Here is a 20,551-nt window from a genome sequence, read left to right on the forward strand (position 1 = left end):
GTAAAACTGTGTATTCAGTATTGGTGGGTCTCTAATTTATAATATGTTTCAATGTAGGTCACAATCGAAAAAAGTTTGATAACCGCTGGTGTACAGTATTAAAGCAATGTGAGCTAAAAAACGGTATGTGGTAGTGCTGGCTAATGATTGGCTGCACAGATAAAAATATTTTGTAATTTTTAACTGCACATTTAACGATCAGTAATAGCGCCTTTACCGACTGAGCTAAGGGAGGCCCCAAGATTCCGGTCCTTAGGAAATTTCCAAAGCACTAACAAGATTCTATCAAATCAAATCAAATCAATAGAGCCAGCATTCAGAAATTTCAAGTAGTATATTTATAAATGGAATTCTAGTGTGAACAATTGTCATAACATTCTAAAGAAATTTTCCACAATTTTTAGGTGAATTCTAAGGAGAATTGTTTATGAACTTTGAGGAAAATTCCTAAGCAATTCAAAAGGAAGCTCTAATTTGATTTCTAAGGTGAATCTGAGAATAATTTCAAAAAAATAGTGAACTAAATTTTAAGAGACACATCGGATACCTACGTTCAGAGTAATTTTCAAAGCGATTCTGTGAAAAAATCTATAGATTAGAGCACTACTTCGTCGTAATCACCCATTTCTGTTCTATATATTAAAAACGATTTCACCGTACACAAATCAATAATACGTTTGTTCCTATCAGGCATGGACAATCATTTACATTCATTTAATGCATTCATTTACATTCATTTGCCTCTAACTTTTTTCATCAATAGCATTCCACAAAATGATGTATAGAGCTTTAGTAGGTTTTGTTATAAGCTACAACTTTTACCTGTAATCAAATCTGTATCTCTTATGCATCACGAAATAGACCGGGCAGAACTCGTTACTGTTTTTCAGTGAATGTAAAATATATTCACTGAAAAACAGTAGTGGATTCCGTTTGCTCTGGTATGTCATGCATAAGAGATACGGATTTGAGTTGTTACGCTAATAGCAAAATCTACAAAAGCTCCATACAACATTTTGCGGAATTCTGTTGATGAAAAAAGTTAGGGGCAAAAGAATGTAAATGAATGCACAAAATGAATGCAAATGATTTACCATGCCTGGTTCCTATACGTCAGTTCAAAAGCTACTTCACAAAGCCTACAAGAGCACAAAGTATGAATATTTGCATCCATTGTTCTCAAAACAAAAGAAGCACTCCTAGCGAATCCCATTTTTCCAGCCTTCACCAGTATGACGAAGAAAATCCAATGGTATTTCAGTGAGTGTGGACGGAATTGAAATTCGTAGGACGAATGTGAAATCAAGAAGCAGTGATATATTGTTTACAAAATACAAACAATTTCTGATCATTTATTCAAAGGGAAATAAGTTCAAAAGTCATCTATAGTGGAATCCAGTGTGAGAAAAAAAAATCTCAATCTCTCCCACGATCACGCTTGATTTTCATGGACAAACATCAACAAGCAAACAGCAGCGGATGATATTATAAACAATCAAGCTAACAAAACTCACCAGCTACGATTATCACCAAACAGTGGTGAGTTTAGTTTCAACGTTTTTGCTTTACATCCGAACGCGATCCGAAACTTCCATCACCGCTGGCAGCAGTAACTTCATGTCTGATGGGTGAAGAGTAAAGAGAGATAGCAAACTATTCTATTTCTCTTTCTAAAAAATGATGGACAACGGAATCTTTTCGGCATCGAGTCAACTCTCAGCTGCAATTTCACATGTGATGAGAAGTCTCGCAGTTTCCAAGGAGTGTGTAAATTCAATATCTCAAACATGATATTTTATTCCATGAGGGCAAACAATTATCATTTTGCAAATGCTTTTGCCATCACTGGTGGAATCATTCCATTTGTTATTCAAATCCGTTCGAAAAAGGGAAGCAAAGTGCGGGTTGTGCTTAGTAGGACGGAAATTAGATCAACATCGCTAATGATTGTGAGGAGGATAGGGTTAAATACCCCATTTCCGGCCTATTAAGCACAAACCGCACTTAATCTTTCTTAATCTAGCGCAGTTTAGCACCAAACGGAATGTTATTATTACTGATGACTTCCAAATTTATTTATCATTCCGTATGTACCGTAATATTTGATAAAGAGAAACCAATCGTTGAGATATTGTCAAAAGTCTAACACTGCTTCTTGACGCCAAACTCGACCTACGGATTCTAAACTCGGTCTAACGCATTGAAACGCCAATGAATTCACTTCTGCCTATCGGATGAAGATAAAAATTGATTCGGTCGGAGCGCTTCTTTTGTTTTTGGAAATAATGGGTGTAAACCTTCATATCATGCGTTCACATTGACTTCGTTCCGTAGCTTATTAACTGAAGTATCGTACCAAACGCATAATTGACTTGTTAACTCTGAAATCATGGATTTATTTGAAGTTTTCTGCTCGATAGGCCCAAAATGGGCGATTAGGCCGAAGTAGTTCTCTACCCTACCAGGTGAATTTTTAGACGAACTCCTAAGGGACTCTGAAGAGAATTCCAAGATCATTTAGAGAGTAATTTTGAATAATTTTGATGAGAATTGCTAAGGAATTTTGAAGATAATTTAAAAGAAATTTTGAAGATAATTTAAAAGAAATTTTGATGATTATTCCAAAGAAATGTGAAGAAGCATTTTTTTTAAGTTCTAACTAGTTACAATTACACGTTAATTTTGAGGTGTACTCCTATGTACTTCAGAGGTGATTTGCAAAGGATTTCTAAGAAGAATTGCAATGGAAGTTCTAGCTTGAATTTCAAGCTGATTTTGAGAAGAATTCCAAAGAAACTGTGAGGATAATTTCAATGAATTCTAAGCACAATTCCATGGTGATTTTGAAGAGATTTCTACATGGATTGTGAGAAGAATCCCAGGGAAATTTTGAAACAGAAGGTGAATTATGAAGGAGAAGGAGAATGTCGTGGAGTTTCTCGAGAGAATTAACGGGGAATTCTGAATTTTGAATTAATGTTAAGGAGAATTTAAAATAAATTCAGGTGTTCAAGGGAATTCTGAGGAAAATTTGGTAGCAGTTTTTACTAATTGTCCAAGGTAATTCTGATGTGAATGCCAAGGGTATTCCAAGGGAAGTTCCGACTTGATTCCAAAGAAGAACTTCTAGAATATTTTATGGAGACCTTCAAGGAGTATTGAACATATATCATAACTAAGCAACGAAAAAGATTATTGTGGGCAATGAATCTGAAACATTTTACCACTGATCGCGTGATGTAACGTGACCATTGGGTCCTATCATAGAACAAAAGCTCCTTATTTGTCACCACTTAACCTCAGTTGATCATTGTTACATATGTCTATATTCTGTCGGGATTTTTGAACCGGTGGCGCTACCTATTCACCCAATTAATTGCTGGAAACGGTCGCAAATTGTGTGGATGTGACGTGGCGGAGAATCATGTCCGTAAAATGAACTTTTGATTCGTTCAACTATTTAAGCTAAATTGATTGCCTCTCGTAACGGTATATTGCAATACATGCTTCTTTTGATAGATGTGTGTGCGTCATGCAAATGAGGAAATAGAATGCAATATCGTTCCATTTGATGCACTTGTGGATGCCACATTCTCGGGAATCGTCACGGGACCTTAAACTAATAGTTAATGAATTGCTTTCGCAACAGTGTGTTGACATACTAGCGGAGGCTGAAATTTTACCAGAGGGAAAGGAACGGAAACAAAATCATAAAAGATACCTGTAATTTAACTACATGGAAAAGGAAGAAATATGTTCAAGGTTGGCTCTGAAGACTGGGATGACTTGAACTATGCTCGGGGAAGAAATATGTTCAACAGTTGGGATATAGAATTTGGAATTTGTCAGTCGGTCGGTCACATTCAATCGATTTTATTGGAGAAGGTAATCGGCTCTAATCTAACTCTTGTAAAATGGCCCTCCAATATTGAAAATCGACTCAAAGTGCCGCCTTCATCTGGTGAGGAAAGTCTTACCAATTATCACTCCAATTCGACAATTGCGATTGCTATGCGCACACGACATTAGCGTTCCAGTCGAGTCATTCAAGATTGCCATCACTAATAGGTTGACGTCCTAAGTACGTGGGGGTGTAGTAGATTGAAGTCGGATGGCGATGATATCGTTGGATCGGTTAGATGCCGAGAAGTATGGCGATACGCAGAATGATAGACGTATGTGCGATTTTGTTGTTTTATATGAATCACGCGAATCGGTTTCAGAAGAGGTGATTTTGCACACGCCCGCGTTGATAAATTTGATGGAATTTTATGATTTTGATTGTTATATTTCCAATTGTCGCCAATTCGATGATAGCACGGAGGGAAAAAATGGAAAGAGAAAATTTTGCTTATGATTTCAACGATTCTACTGTCAAATGCGTAAAAACCCTATTCTGGTCAGCGAAGTTGCAAGATTTAATACAGTTGGGCTTGTGGCTTTCTATCAGCACATTTTTTGTTTGCTCATTTTAGAAGCTACATTGAAAGGGAACCCGTTCAAACTTACCCCTCGTCTAGCGATGGCGTCTTTTAGGAGCTGGACGACATCTTCACCGACGACACCGGAGCAGTTGAAACCCTTCGTCCATCGGGCCAGAATACCTTTGGTCAGTCCGAGCTGTGTTAGCGGGAATGAGAATGTGAAGCCTAGAGGTAGTTTTTCTTCGTAGACAGAATGTTCCTGTGGAAAATAATGGGAATAGTTTTGGCTGTCAAATATTCATTGATAGAATTTCATATTGCGCACCCACCTTCATGAAATTTGCTAAACATTCTGCAATGTGGTCAAACAGTTGTTCCCCACTGCCAAGCATAATACTCTGTGGAATGGCGTAGATTTTCGACAGCATCTCGAAGTCATTTTCATCCTTGAGGTGAATCAGCAGCACTCGGAAGTTGGTACCGCCCAGATCGAGCGCTAGGAATTTGCCTTTTTCTGCAATAATAGTTAGAAGGACAGTGGTAAGACCTCTTTCTCGCTTATCGTATATGTATTAATTTCGCTTACCTTTTCCATTTGGTAGATCCTGCACGTAAGTAACGAAACATTTGATATCTGCCTCGGGCTGTGTATCTTTATCTAGGCCACGGTTGATCTCCTTAATCAACCGCCGCATGATCTCCTCGATCTGTTTGTCTGTCAGTATCAGTTCCTGACATTGTTCGCGGATCTGCACGGGATAAACGAAAACAAAAACATTTCAGCTTAGTGATTGTTGTCATCGTCAGTGGTAGGTAGGTTTGTTTGTAAATATAGCACTCTGTATTTTCCTGTCCCGATCAAAATGGTTACGTATGTAGTTCGTAATTATTATTTTTTCGCATCTAAAAGATCCCGCACGTACTCGTTCTTTTTCCGTTTTCGTATTCCACCCATCTCAAGTCATCAAACTTCTAGACGCAACCAAATTGTTTTTTTTTTAGGCCAGAGAATGTGAAAGCAATGTTATATATTTTTAGAGTGAGATACACCGAAATATAACGGCCGGCCGCTACGCATATTTGAGATTCGATTTATGAGGTTTGCTCGATTCTCGTGCTTCAGTTTTCCTGCTTTCATGAATTCATCTATATTTCCGACCGTCTTATACTTATTTATTTTGTAATATTTGTTAAAGATCACCATGTGACATACTAGATGAAAGGCTCATTCTAGTGTTGCCTTATATGAGTGACTACCTTTTAGATTCAATGTAACTCCTATTCCCGCTACCAGCAATTTTCATCTAAATAGTAAGTCATTTAAAAAGCGCAATTTGTCGACCTTACGAGCATTTCACTTCATTTCTGCTTAGTCGGAACTACGCACATCTAACTATCTAGCCAAAAACAATGTGGTAAATCTGAGCAGTTACCGTTGTGGGGGCACCTTTGAGCCTACTTTGGACGCATTCGAATTTGTTTGTAGTAAAATAAAGAATCGAATGAATGTTTATCCACAACTTGCTACTGAGACTGCAGTATACTCGAGCATATAAAATCACCAGCAAATATCTTTAAGCGCTTCTCAGAATCATGCGGAAAGGTTTACCAAAAATTGTACCTTCTCAAAAATTTGCGATTAAATCGTTGTAAAAATATCAACAAACTCCTCTCGGGATTATCGATTCCCATTCGTAATACAGTAGTGCTGGATATTCCATGTGAAAATAGTTTATAGCAATATCATTGCCAGGTAAAACAAAAATTCATGATTTTTTTTAATGTTCTGTCAAACAGTAATTTTACTGATCTGACTATGAGTTTTGTAGGTACAAGTTGTTTGTTTTTGGGTGGAGGTTATGATATCGCTTGGTTTTGTCAATTTATTTAGCAAAACATTTGAAAATTTATCACGTATCCAAAGTAGCCCTTCTGTTTACATTTCCGACTGCGGTTTGATGAGTATTTACAATTATTATTGGTCGTTCATATGCTTCTCATCACACACCATAAAGATATCCCTGCTGGATGTACACCACATCCTAATGTTATCTACTTTATTTATATTATACGGACATGTTAAAGTCCACTTACACCAAAAAATGTCGGATTGTCGCACCCTGGGGCAAAGTTCGACTGACTGAGCGATTTTCAAATGATAGTAATTTTCGAATCCCCTTTTTGCAGTAATTAAACTACGTTATATTAAAAATGTATTACCCTTGGTCAAGAACTGCAATTACCATTCTTACCAACAATCCACGATATCCATGTTTTTGCAGCCTACCACGGTAAACAACAACAGCAAGAACTTCCAATCGGCGACTGTTTTGGCGACTTTTGGCCGACCAAAACCGTGCGTTTCTGTGTCGGTAGGCATATTTTTGTTTCGTTGGAGCAGTTAATTTGCATTTTTCGTGCATTTTCGATACAGTCCAAAGTGCATGTCACTCGGAAACTGCTTAGTCGACGTCGTCATCGTATGTCGCTTACGCTCTAGCAGCTAGCCAACTAACGACCGTCTTGTTCCTTGAACGAAAGGTTTCGATCCCTTTCTGATTAGGCCTGGTTGATAATTACCGACGCCAGTTATCAGCCTAGATTACAAGTTTGTATATGGAAGTCTAGTATATTTCTGCGGGAATCGTTTCCAATGGACGGTCGAGCCCTAGTCTAGGAAGGTTACGACGTAGTACAAAAGCTAGATTGATTAGCTGCATATTAGCACATTTCAGGATCAGTTCAACGGCTGATAAGCACGATTCTTTGTTTAGGCTGTCAAATGGTGTAGATCGGGTGGTTGTTTTTACAGTTTGGCACCCGCGGATGCCTCTCCGTGTTGTTTGTAGATGGAATATTGGCGCTGTTTTGGCTTGCGTTGCTGAACTTGTTAATTGAGTCGGGGTTTTCTCAATGGATCTGGTTTAGGTTTCGTTATCTTTTGCCTGAGCGAGCACACGATTGAGGTGTGTCGAAGATTGCATGATTAGATGTGTTTGTGATGCCGCATTTCTGGTCTTTTCACTGGCCCGGGGCGTTTTAATCTATTGAACCAACTTTTAAAACGTAATTTATAGCCATATTCATATAACAATCGGTTCCAGAATGCTTCAAATTTTTATAGTTCTAAATGGATTTAATTAAAAATTCGTTAATAAGTTAATAAGCGTTTCTCAATCTGTGGGTCGCAGGAATCCTGGCAATTTAACGTTTTTATAATTGTATCGAATATTTATTTGAATTTGAAATCATGTTTGGAGTGATGCACATATTATGTCACGCCCTAAGGGGGGAGGGGGAGTTTATGATTTTATGACAAGCAATGCATTACGAAAAACGTCAGTAAAGAAGGGAGAGGGGGTTAATTATTCCTCAATTTAGCGTGGCATAATAATTGCATCGTCCCTTTGATTAATCCAAATTACACTGTATATTTATTTTGTGTTTAATCGTTCATAGATTTTTTGCTTCAGCTGCTTATAATAAAGCAAATTGCCTTACGGAATCTCTCATAAACAGTCCGCTTCGAAGGTTTAGTAAAATCTGTTTAGTTATCTTCAATAGCCACACATATGTTGACGCTTCAAAACGATTTCAAGAACTTTCATTGCCATTTTTGTGATTTATGGCCAACTTTGTCGTACTTAGTGCACTCTATTTATCATTTAGGTTTTGTTTTTGACGTAGGGCTACGTCTTAAATTTCTATACTGGGGTACACTTTGTGAAAACCAAAAATGGAACATGAAACAAATTTATGAAAGATTTTAAACATTAATAAGTCAGCTGCCCCTGAACCAATTTCAATAATTTTATCACCAATCGATCAGAAATATGTCTACGCAATGCTTTAAACTGATGATTTTCAACAAGAAACTATTGAAAAAGTGGTAATGTCAAGCATTATCCAAAGTACAAAAAAAGTGTTGATTTTTTCACTGTCGCTCAACGGTGCTGTCTAGCCTCGACTCATTTTCGCTTCGGACGCCGTGATGAGCAGACAGCAGAAGCAGCGAAAGCAGTCGTCTGGCTCGCCGTGGCGGTGTCAAACGTGTCTCCGGTCTGATCTACGAGGTGTGCTGAAGCTGTCACCTATACTGAACACGCCAAGCGTAAGCGGCCATCGATGTCGTCTACGCTTTGAAGCGACAGACGAATTCTGTACAGTTTCGGAGGTTAAATCATCAACAACTTTGGCAACAAAACGGCCCTTTTCTGGGCGAACAAACTTATTACAGTAAAAAGTTAGAATATAATTTATCTGCCTGTTGGTCCATATTCAGAACCACATGCCCCCACAAAATGCTCTCCAGAGTTGTAATCTTGTAATCAAACTTGGATGCAGGAAGTGATTTTGATCGATTCTCTTCATCAACTTTCTCTTTGAAAAAAAAAAAAAATACTACAAATTTGGTACGCCTACAAATCAAAAACGGAAAGAGTTAAGATAATAGATGATCGATCAATTAAAAGAACTAAATTTTCTTCACATTTGTTCCGTGCCCTAGTGATTCTACGTCAAGCCCCTAGGCACAGACCCTTCTTTTTTTTTAGCGTTTTGTGTTTTTGGATTTTTTGCGATTAACGTTTGTTTTTTTTTTGCGATTTGAGGCCATTTTGGCGTTTCCAAGTCCATTTGTAATTTGAATGATCATTTTGACGTTTTCGAAGATATTTATGGTTTTTCGTGTGTATGCTATTTTTAACCATTTAGGCGTTTTATGATTAATTTGACATTTGTATGCTATTTTGGCATTTTTAGTCCATTTTGGCGGTTTTAAGTGGCCAGTTTCTGACTCGAGCCATCATATGGCTTATCAAATCACATGAGAATTCAAAATTAAGATGATTGGTGGTCATATCAAGATTATTGTCGGCCTAATTATGTCCCCAAGACCTTTATTGGCCAGATCTAGATACAGGGTGGCCACCGGATTGAGGAACTTAAATTCCCGGTTGTCTAACATAGTTTTCCTGGTTTAACAGAAACAGTTAAATATGGTGAAATACCCAAAGTAACATAACAAATTTTATCGAAGTTTCAAAGACCAAATCTTATTCATGGTCAAAAACAGTATGATAAAACCAAAACTCTAGAATCGTAGAAATATTTTGAAGTCCAAGGTCCAAAATTATTTTTCATCCTTTAGATCTCGATATTAGTCGGTTGTTATGAAATCTTGATTTTTATATGTACAGGATTAAAAAATGTTTATTTTTTTTACGAGTAAGATTTAAAAAAAATAAGTTTAATTATTTTCCATCAAATCTAGTTGTTTTTTAACACCGGGAACTAAAATACTTAAATTCACCCCGTAAATATTGAGATTTCCGATACAATTCTGAGTTGAATTCCAAGGAATATTTCAAATGGTAATTTTTACTAAGAATTATGGAGAGGATTTTTTAGAAATCATCGAGAGGATTATTGAAAGTTATACCCAATTGGAAGCAGAATAAGAGCTTATTTAGACAAAAATGTGCTTCTTCAGCTAAAACATGTCGTATTCAGCCTTTAATCAGCGCAAATTGTTTGTTGGGTTAGATCAGTGATGATCAAAGTGCGGCTTGCTGGCCGCACGTGGTGCTTGATTTTCTATGATGCAACAACCTCAGCTTAAATTTCTGTTTGCAGTACGAATGTATGGCCGACATGATTGGGAAATACCTGAAATTTGCAGCAGGTGAGTTTTGTTAGCTTGATATTCCGAGTTGCGATATCACAGCTTGCAATATCAAACGCAGTTGTTTGCTTGTTGATTTTTGTCTACGAAAATCAAGCGTGATCTTGTTCTTTGATGATAATATTTGATTTTTTGATATTTCCAAACACTGCTAGGGGGATTCCTAAAGAATTTCTATGAAGGATACAGGAGGCGGGACAGATGAGTATTGAAAACTTTGTGCTCATAACCACATTGGCCACATTCGCACATGTTCCGGATGCCCCTAAGGAAGTGGTAAGAATCTGACTTGATTCAAGCCCCCTCATGCGACACATTAAATCACATGAGAATAAAATATCTAGATTAATGACACTAATGATAGTGATACTTACTAACATCCAGAACCACATTGGCCACATCCGGGCACATCCCGGGTATTCCCTAGAATTTTACTTGAGCCAAAATTAAGATCTACATTGGCTTCACCCATACATGTTTGGAATACTTCTAATGAACTGGCCAGACACTTAATTGAGTCAAAACCTGTCAAACGGTACTTCAAAACATGTCAGTATTAAGCATTATTTTCATTAGTCATCATAGTTGATATGGAACATTGGTTCCACCCGGACATGTACCGGGTACTCCAGGAGGAGTGATCAGAATTTTAAATTAGTCAAAACTGAACATATGTATCAAACCACATGAAATTGGTGCACGAACACGATAATTGGAGGTCATATTTAGTTCTTCTTCTTCTAGGCTTTATGCTTCTTTTACGGTGCTTTGCTGGCTCTCGTCTTAGGCCGCTGGCAGAGTGAGTACTGGCGACCGAGCGGACAAAAGATTTTCTTAATAGTTGTCATTCCGTTTGCTGATCAGCTCGATCGCCTGCTTTCACTATGGCAGGCTCCTTAGCATTCTAGAAGCACATCCGCAGTCATTAATTGCGAGCTTTCTATACCAACCAATGGATTAAATTGTATATTATGTGGCAATCATAATGATACTCTATGCCCAGAGAAGTCGAGTAAATTTCGAACCCGAAAGACTACCTTTACCAACTAGGCTATCAGAGGTCATATTTAGTACTCCTAAGAGGACCTTCCTTAGGTTAGTCGGTAAAGGCGCAGGTATAAAGCAAGACCCTGCTGAAGGTGGCTGGGTTCGAATCCCGGCCGGTCCAGGAATTTTCCGGGTTGAAAAATTTGTCGACTTCCCTGGTGCATGACTTTACCTGCCACACTATTATACTAATGCAAAAATGGTACTGGCTTAGACAGCTAATAATTAACAACTGTGGAAGTGCTCAAAGAACACTAATTTGAGGGTCGGCGTAAAGTCCTAGTGGGGACGAAATAAAGCCGGACATGTTCTTTATGGCCCCTAGAAAGTGTCCGAAATCTGATATGAGCCAAAACCCACCATCCTACATCTCGAATTCCCTGAGAATGTATACACAAGATAAGTGGCCGTTGTTTTGAGGATCGACTGAAAAATTGATAGCTAGATCGCGATGCCTTCGATGGGAGATCGTACACATATTGCCACTGACTTTCCATTAGCATAATGGAAAATTAAATCTTTAGGATCATCTACAAATTACTCTTCTGGGGTACTTCAGGTTGAACATCATATAAATAGATTTTTCCTCTGAAATTCGGTAAGTTTCCTACATCCCAACCTCATTCGTTTCCAGTGCTTCACCGAAGTTGGTAATCTGACACAACCCGTAAAATGTTTACTTTAATCCGCTTCAAGTGTAATGAGTGTAACGACACTCGGAAATACCTGAATATCACAGTAATTTTGTAAAATGTCCCATAAATTTCTGAGAATAATGAAGAACGAGTGCCCGGTTGAATCTCAAAGATTTACCTAAAATTATGGCCATATCCGTTAGGTTCAACCCCGTTCAATAACATTGAACTTGATCAATTTGCTCGCACTATTATGCAGAGTGCAACGAATTATACGACACTCTCACACATCACCCTGGTCCTGATGCAGCAGAGTGTCGCAACTCATCAAATGATCGTACGCTCGCTAGTGCTGTGCAGCCAACCAGCACCAACCGAGCTCGCTGCCCCTGCTGTTACGCTATAATTAATCTTGCGCAGCCACACCGAGCTGTGATTGTACCACGAATCGCCGTGCATCCATCGATTGCCAAAAAAAAATGATCGAAACAAACATAGGTCGCTGCCAGCACGTGACTTCAAGCACGCCTTCCTTTTTCCTTTCTCAATTTTTGGCCTGCACGATCGATTCGGCGGGGTATAGAATGCCATCGCGTTGTGTTGCCGGCTTCTTCGTTGAAGGCTAAAAGTTTAATGGCTTCGCAACCAACCGAATATAGGAAATCCAGTGCGTGTATGCGCGACTCTTTTCGAATCATACAGGGGAACAAGTGAATTGAGACGCTTCCTGGTCTGACGAAATACAGCCGTTGCATCATTATGAATTTCTTCCTTTCTGTACCGGGAGATAACTGAACGAGTAATGTTAGATTAACCAGTACAAACCGGTTTGGGTAGACTATTTGTTTACATAATTACCGTAATGTAAATAATTTGGGGTCACCGAAAAACTTTCCGTTGCTTGTTTTGATAAGGAGGGTATTTCACATATCTTTTATTATTGTACCGAAGGACAATATCTGAAGCATTCAGTAGCTTCCTCCCGGAAAAGACGGAAAATCGATTTTCTTGCTTATGATCTATTTTAGGGCAGCATCGTTAAGGATAGAGACAATAACGAACGAAGACTTACAATCGCAATTAATTTCCGAATGATACACCCAACCGGAAAATGTCAGATTCTATTACAGATTTGCATGAAAAATATGCAGAATTTGCAATGGTTCGCGACAAGAACAGATGTAATGTGGTCGCTGGAAGGTTTTTTTTTTAATAATTCTGTTTTAAGTTAGCTTTTTTTTAGAACAAAGTTTGTTTCCCCAAATCCATTGCTTCTAAAAAATCATCCCGTGAAGGTTTTATATTAGAAATGTGCATTCTGGAATAACTTGTTGGTACGCTGCAGTCCATTGCAAGAACTGGCATTACATTCGTTGCATGAAACATATGCAGAAGATGTAATAAATCCAACATTGCATTGGAGGTAAGAGAAATTTGTTTTGCGTGTAGGGGTGTTTTTTAATACAAAATGCTGCAGAGAGCAGAGAGATTTAATAGGGCGAATGCGTATTTGATGTAGACAACTCGCAATAGTATTCTCAATTACAGATGCTAATGCTACGTGAAGTATGATTTCAAAATAATCAATTTAATGGTACGACCCATAAGTGCTTCTCTAACGCTTAATTGTTCAACAAAAGCTATCAATTACTGTGATGATTATTGCTCGTCATCCGGTCACATGTATTTTAAATTACCGGCCGGCGAAGCGGTATAGAGATAGTGACACTGAACAAAACATCTTCCGTCTCTATAAAAAAAAACCTTGCTCCTCTCTACTTTCCCGTTAATCTCTAATATACGTACACCGACCCATTCAACCGACCCAAAGTGACCGCAACCTTAGCCCATAAACAACTGAGTCGCCTGTATACGCATTGATCTGGCACGATCAGACCCACCGCTGCTGCCACATGCGATCAACACGCGTGTGAGTTGATGAGCAAACACAACGCTCAAGGCTCACTTTACCTATGAACAGCTTCCGATGCTCTGTTGGCAAACAGAGTTCTGCTCGCTTTCTTTTCTTGCCCGACGATACAAGTCCAAGGAGGATTGAAGGTCATAATGACAGAAAATTCATTCTCACATCGCGGGAAAATAAACTTACACTTCTACTTCGTTTACGTTGTACTACTACCTTACTGAATCGACGTCAATGATTGATATCGGATTCGCTTAACGTCACTTGATTGTTAAGATACCCATCTGGACGAAATGACGAGACCGTTTATGGCTGTTCAAATTTGAGACTATTCAGTATGAATTGGCATCTTCTTTACCTTGCTGGAGTTATCTTTGATGATTCCCATTGTGGCTGCTTTCTATCTTCTTTATCTGATCACTTGTTCTGATCACTTAAATCTACCCAGGTATTACACTCTGGAAACTTTCTTTCTTAAATGACAAAAAAAAACTGAAATGCGCAATACTTGGAATAGTACGGAAAGCAGCTCTCTCGGAAGCTTGGTGCTGTAAAATCTTCACCACACAGCAAATCACTAGTTCCTGTTCCCGGCTACGGAGTGTCTCCTGTGCGATCAAACTGCAATACGATCCTGTCGCCAGAAGGCTTGAACTGGAAATGCACTTTTCAGCCCACCGGTTTCTACCGACTAAGCTCACACAGGCAAACGTCCCACACAACTGGCCGCAAACAAGCCTTTCCACTTTACCACCCGAAAGTCCTACTTCGAGTGAGTTGGAATATTTAGATTCGGTTTGCTTGGCTGTCTGTACAAACCTATCCCTTCTCTCTTGTTTGAATAGGAAAAATCGCGAACCGCGACGACTCCGCGTGTCCAATATTTGTCAATCCGATCCAATTTGTATTAGTACGGTGTCACATATAGCCGCGTCTCTCACTATCACTCTCTTTCACTGTGAACGGTTATTATTATCGCTCTCCGACTGATTTTCTACATTGAATGATCGGAAGCCTACTTATATAGGTTTTTGAGCAGTAGACGCCCGGTGCATGTGCAGAGATGAGAAAGAACGAAAAGCTACTCGATCGTTCCCCTAGCGACGAGAATGGTGAGAGATGCAGCAGCGGAGAACAGCCCTCTAGTTAAAGTATGGACGACTGTCACCGAAAACTGAAAAAAGCTGTTCCAATCGATCAAAGCGGTGCATTTTGACGGTTCGATCGGAACAACTTTTGACAGACGTCCATACTTTTACTGTAGGGCTTTACTTCCACTGCCATTGAATAGGTATAGGGTATAGATCTTATTTCCGTCATACTAAGCGCATCCGCACTTTACCTCCCTCTTACGATCGGATTTGAACAATTAACGGAATGTTTCTATCAAAGATGACTTCTAAATTTATTTACCTTTTGATAAAGTGAAACAAATTGTTGAGATATTGATAAAAAAAAGTCTTGAGTCCAATTCCGTCAATACGAGTTTCAATTCTGTCACAATACTTTTAAACGCCATTGAATTCACTTCGGCATACGAACGAAAGTACCGAAGCAGTGCTCTACCCCATGTTTTCCGACAAAATAGTGGTACCAAAACAAATATTAATGCATTACATTACTCTAGGGTAGGCAACTCATTCAATTACGTAGATACTTGGTTGATCGTTGGACTGTTTTTTGCAATTATTGTTCGCTGATGTCGTACCGGTATGTGCTACGAAGCCACACGTCTCACATGGTACACACAACTTTGTTTATTTGTTGTTTTAATCGTTCGACAATTGACGTAGGTACACATACGGTGTGATTGATTTATTCAAAACTGTCATAAGCAGAGGGCAACGTCTCATTTTCACAATTACATAGCAATTTTTCATTCATTCTTATACATTAAATGTACCTTCAGCTTCAGCTCTGTTTGTAAACATCACCTCGACGACCGAGGAAGTTAAACCTGGTTTAAAAAAAAAAAGCAAAATTCAAAGTCCGATCCGATCCAATCGTGATTGGCAGTCCAAAAATAGAGCTATTTTTTACGACTCGTGATCAACATTCCTATATGCTTGAGCGGTTGAGCGATCGCACCCCGACCATCTACCTTTTGTCTATTTCGAGAGGGTCCATTTTTTACGAGTTGCATCGTAAATCATGGATAAAAGGCCCGTCCATCGACGAATGACTAAATATCTTGCCCCTTCCAAGGAAGTGGAGATGGAATGATGGGTACTTAGTACTGCTGCTTATACTTGTTTACTTCAGTTCAATTGTAATTGACTAAACCAACGTATTAAACTTTGGACTACATAGTAGATTAATTAAAGACTGATAACCTCAATTGGTACCACGGTATCTGTGTTGATTAACTAACATGAAAGAAGAATAAACGATTGTTTTCTAAATTATGTTCATTTGGTAAGACATTAGAGCTCCGAAATTGGCAGATCTTCTCTGAAGCACAATTAAGGTCTCCGAAGTTCACATGAACCTATCTGAAGTTCGCTGAATAGCTGAAATATTTCTCAAGCTTAAGATCTTCTTCGTTTAAGAAGCTATCTGCTTCTCGAACGGAACTTCAGAGAAGTTACGCGAATTTTACTTCACTGTGGTCTAGGGAACTTCAGAGAAGCTTCGGAGAACATTAGAAAGATTATCCTGAGACGTTCAAGGAAATCTCAGGAAAGATTAGGCGAGCTTAAACGAAGTCTAGAAGAGTAGTGTAGTTTAAAGAAGATTGGAGAGCTGCAAAGAAAGGGAACCTTTGAAAAGCTTTAGGAACCTCAGAGAGGTTCTAGAAGATTCCAAGAAATTCTGCGTGTATCGAAAAAGTTCAAGACACATTTGCGGAGAAATCCCCTTCCAACTATACGGTAGCTTGAGCTTGAATGAGCTCGTAGTCGCTACTCCATGATTGAAAAAGCCAGCAACATTTAATAATGAACTTAATTAATGTATGTAGCTTGGGTTCAGCTAAACATTCTCACTGCTACAAGTTTTGGAAAATCATTACTTTATTCCGTCTAAAATGGCGCTGGTCGCGTCCTCGCAGTCATTGAGGAAGTAAATTATTGTAAGTTCGACCACCGTCTTTACAAATTACCGAGTTTACCCCTGCATCTCCACGGTTCTCACGGAAGAGATTTTTGTTAGCATGAAGGTTAAATGAGATCTGGCTTCACCATGGTAAGTGATCGTTTGTTTGCATCGTGATCGTAAAACTCTGGAATACGACGGACCTTGGGATTGAACCCACGGGCTTCTGCTCAATAAGCAAAAACGGTCGCCAATAGACCACTGAGTCCCTTATATCGAAGCAAACCTTAACCACTACGACCTGGATGGCTGGGTGGTAAGCAGTGAAAAAGTCGTTACATACCAATACCTTGACAGCCAGATAGCGTTAGATGGCGAGACCAACAGTGATATAGGTGTACGAATCAAGAAAAATAGGGCTGTTTTTGTGAGTTAACGAACATCTGGAAATCAATGCAGACTATAATAGTCAACGATCCGAAATAACAAAAATGTTCAAATCAAACTTGAAATCTGTGCTGTGCCATGCTTGCGCTACATAATTCACACCTGGTGGCCTCACATCTGGATCTAGAATGCTTAGCTTGATCTTCGATTTCATCCTAAGCCGATATCAGCTGAAATTCGAGAAAGTATTTGGTGGTTTGTCGGCCACATACTACGTAGGAGTGGAAACAAAGTTTGCAAGCAAGTGCTAGATTCAAATCGGGTAGCAGAGGCAGACACATACCCATACCGATGAAAAATAAATTCATCTGAATTTCCATCTTTATAGCTATAATGTATAATTCTTGGTGTTCGGTTTAATGTCATTCGGAGTATTATTGTAGAATATTTTTTATACAATGTTGATGTTGTTGTTGTAAGATCAAGCATACTGACAATCTTTAACGCCAAGAATTACAGACGCCAAGTGCTACAGAATCATTCCTATAAGGCAAAAATCCAGAACTCAAAGAAAAATCAAGATCCAGGATTTAAACCTTTTCTAGGTTCTGAACCTTGAAAATAATAATTGAGATATGTTGTGTAGAAAAATTAGCAGAATTCCTGGCAAAGAAAAATATTTAGGAATTTTCACAAAGTTCACCTAGAGAAAAGATTGCAAGTCATTCGGTAAATTTTCCTGTTACTGATCCAAGGTTTTGGATTTCGAAATATATATAAGATTCCGCTCTAAAAGAAAAAGCCTGCGGATTCAAAAATTGCTAATTTGTCAAGACCTTAAACATAGAAAAAAATTCAAAAAGTTTTGTCCATACACCACGCTAACAGTTTTTGATAGGTTTTAGACTCCTTCCACCTACGTGGACAATCATCTAGTGATTCGTTGATCATCGGCTTCGTCGTAGCTGCCATGTTTTGAAAACTCTCACATGCCTAAACGCCCTGGGACTACGGATCAACGGAGCTTTTAGTGCCAACCCCAGGACCTTAAGACTAGAAGTTGAAGCTTAGCATGGATAGTTCTTTAAATTTCGGTTTAATGTTCTATTCAGTCTAATCTCATTTTTTTTAAATTACTTCGAAAATGCTTGACAATCTGATATTTTGTCATTCTAAACTGCTCGAATAAACTATTGGTTTCGTTCACAATAAAATTATGTTTTCTGCCTCTCGAACTTTGACGTGGGACATTGTTTTGATATTTTATCTAGAACCAAGAGAAAATAGAGTTTTATTTATGCTAAGGTTGAAAATTCTGGAATATATTGCTTAATTTTCATAAAATCGCTGCTCGAAAATATGATTATTATTGAAACCGGAAACCGAAATCATAGACGGAAGACTGGCGTGACTACCTCTCAGCCCAACGAGTCTGAGTTCAATCTCAGTTGTGGTCCTCGAAATTGTCTGAATCGGAAGGTCGCTGATCATGTTTTCTCCCAGAAAGCCCATTAGTCTAGCCTCATCAACAACATCAAGAAGCACTCTCAATACTCTGTATGCATATTTCTTTGTTTTAATGATGCGTAGATCTCCACCACAAAAAAAAAAAACGATTCCAATAATTTCAAAGTTCACCGGACATCCAACTTTTCTCTTCTCTTCTTCTCCTTGATTAATTTATTTATACGAAACAGCAGTTTTCTGTGACGAAACGTCTGCTGTTCGCCAGGCAGCTCTCATATTTGGACCCTTCCCATCGGTCCATCAACTCATGGACCGGAGACCAACGGCTTTACTTCCCGTGATCAGAGATGTTATGCCTCAGAAAATTCCGGCATGATTTAATCTCAATGATTTGCACTAATATTTAGGCATTCAGAGAATTCTATTTACGGCAATCGAATGCCAGGGAGGCGGCTTCTACACCGGGGTAGATATCGCACCCATCAACACATGGGCCGAAACCAACGGCTTTACTACCCTTCCGAAGGAAGACGTGACCGCCTTAGAAATATTCCAACGACCTTGGCTGGGATTGAACCCAGACACACTGGGTGGACGGACAAATCAAGAGCAAATTTTCATTATGTCGAAAGTAACATTCGCACCAATCCGAGAAAAATAAAGTTTTGTTTTGATGACCGGAAAGTTATTCCTATTTCCAATTAGCTAGGTTTGATGCTAAAAATACTGGTTTTTGAGTCAAGTTATTATTCGTCGTTTGGTGGCCTCATAATGTTACTTAAGTCAAAGTGTATTTACCAGGATATTCGGGAGAATTATCAATCACGTCTCCTTACGTGCAGCCCATTCATCATTTTAGGACTACCGAAATCATCTTAGCAACAAACAGTTCGATTTATTCACTTTAATAATGAGAGAGCGAAACGACGAACGTACACTTTTCATGGGTTTCTCAGCGCTGTTACTCCAGACAAACGGCATTTCCATAGAAATCGGGTGACTTAAGTAATATCGAAAAATATTTTGATCGGAAGGTGATTACGTCAAAACGCAATTTGACTGGTAAATGAATTTAAAAATGGGATGTGATCCTATATTCGGACAGTATATAGTGTAATAGCAGAAGCATCGATTGACACTGATAACTCGACTTTGTTTACCTACGTTACTTTCGTCGTAATGAAAATTTGCTCTTGAAATGAACTCAATTCCATTCTTCCGTCATATTCAACAACAAGCACGCTTACTCCTTCCCACATTATTCAGCAATCCCAGCATAAGAGGCCAGCTCTATTTTTAGACCATCTGCGTTGCCCGTTACCAAACGACCGATTAAACCAACTCAAAGTTGAGTTTCGTTCACTCAAATTTACAAAAACGTAGGTGACTCATAAACTGCACCTCCCTTAGCTCAGTCCGTTAAGGCGCAGCTACAAAGCAAGACCATGCTGCAGGTGGCTGGGCTCGATTCCCGGTCCAGTCTAGGTAATTTTCGGGTTGGAACATTTCTCGACTTTCTTGGGCATAGAGTATTATTGTACTTGCAAAAAAAAACTCTCAATTAATAACTGTGCAAGTGCATCTAGAACACTAAGTTGAGAGCACGCAATAAGCTAATTTGCGATAAGCAAAGAGCTTGAAATTCGAAATTTTTTCTCTATTTTCCTGTAAAAACTTTTCGAGTATTATGAATATCGAGAGAGGTTTAATTTAGTCTATTAGTATATTCCAAGATTGAGTAAAATATTCGTCGATTTTGCTCATATTCGAGCAGATTTTTGAGGAAAGGCGATGAACATTTTACTCAGGCTGTTAATAAACCACCACCTTTGAGGGGGTTGAGGGTTGGCGAGTTTCTACGGTCCATACAAATTTCCAAAATTGTGTATGGATAATTGTCTAGTCGGGAGAAGGGGGGTCTAAAACCTCCCAAAAACGGTCTACGTAGTTG

The 20,551-nt window shown here is 38.7% G+C and overlaps 1 protein-coding gene across 3 annotated transcripts in view; it reads right to left on the reverse strand.

Annotated features, from left to right (window-relative positions):
- Hex-A (Hexokinase A) overlaps positions 1-20,551 on the reverse strand; it is a 91,071-nt gene that overhangs the window by 16,861 nt on the left and 53,659 nt on the right. For 2 of the 3 annotated variants that reach the window (XM_065236987.1, XM_065236974.1), the window contains exons 2-4: positions 5,011-5,173; positions 4,754-4,938; positions 4,510-4,683 (exon numbers count right to left, since the gene is read on the reverse strand). In XM_065236987.1, the coding sequence (XP_065093059.1) occupies positions 4,510-4,683; positions 4,754-4,938; positions 5,011-5,173 (522 nt within the window). Of the gene's footprint in view, positions 1-4,509; positions 4,684-4,753; positions 4,939-5,010; positions 5,174-14,071; positions 14,669-20,551 lie in introns of those variants that run through there. The other variant, XM_065236982.1, reaches the window with a different exon arrangement.

The sequence above is a fragment of the Ochlerotatus camptorhynchus genome, unplaced genomic scaffold (assembly GCF_037179485.1).
Source record: "Ochlerotatus camptorhynchus isolate MF236.1 unplaced genomic scaffold, CSIRO-AGI_Acam_v1.1 ptg000041l, whole genome shotgun sequence".
Lineage (NCBI taxonomy): Eukaryota > Metazoa > Arthropoda > Insecta > Diptera > Culicidae > Ochlerotatus > Ochlerotatus camptorhynchus.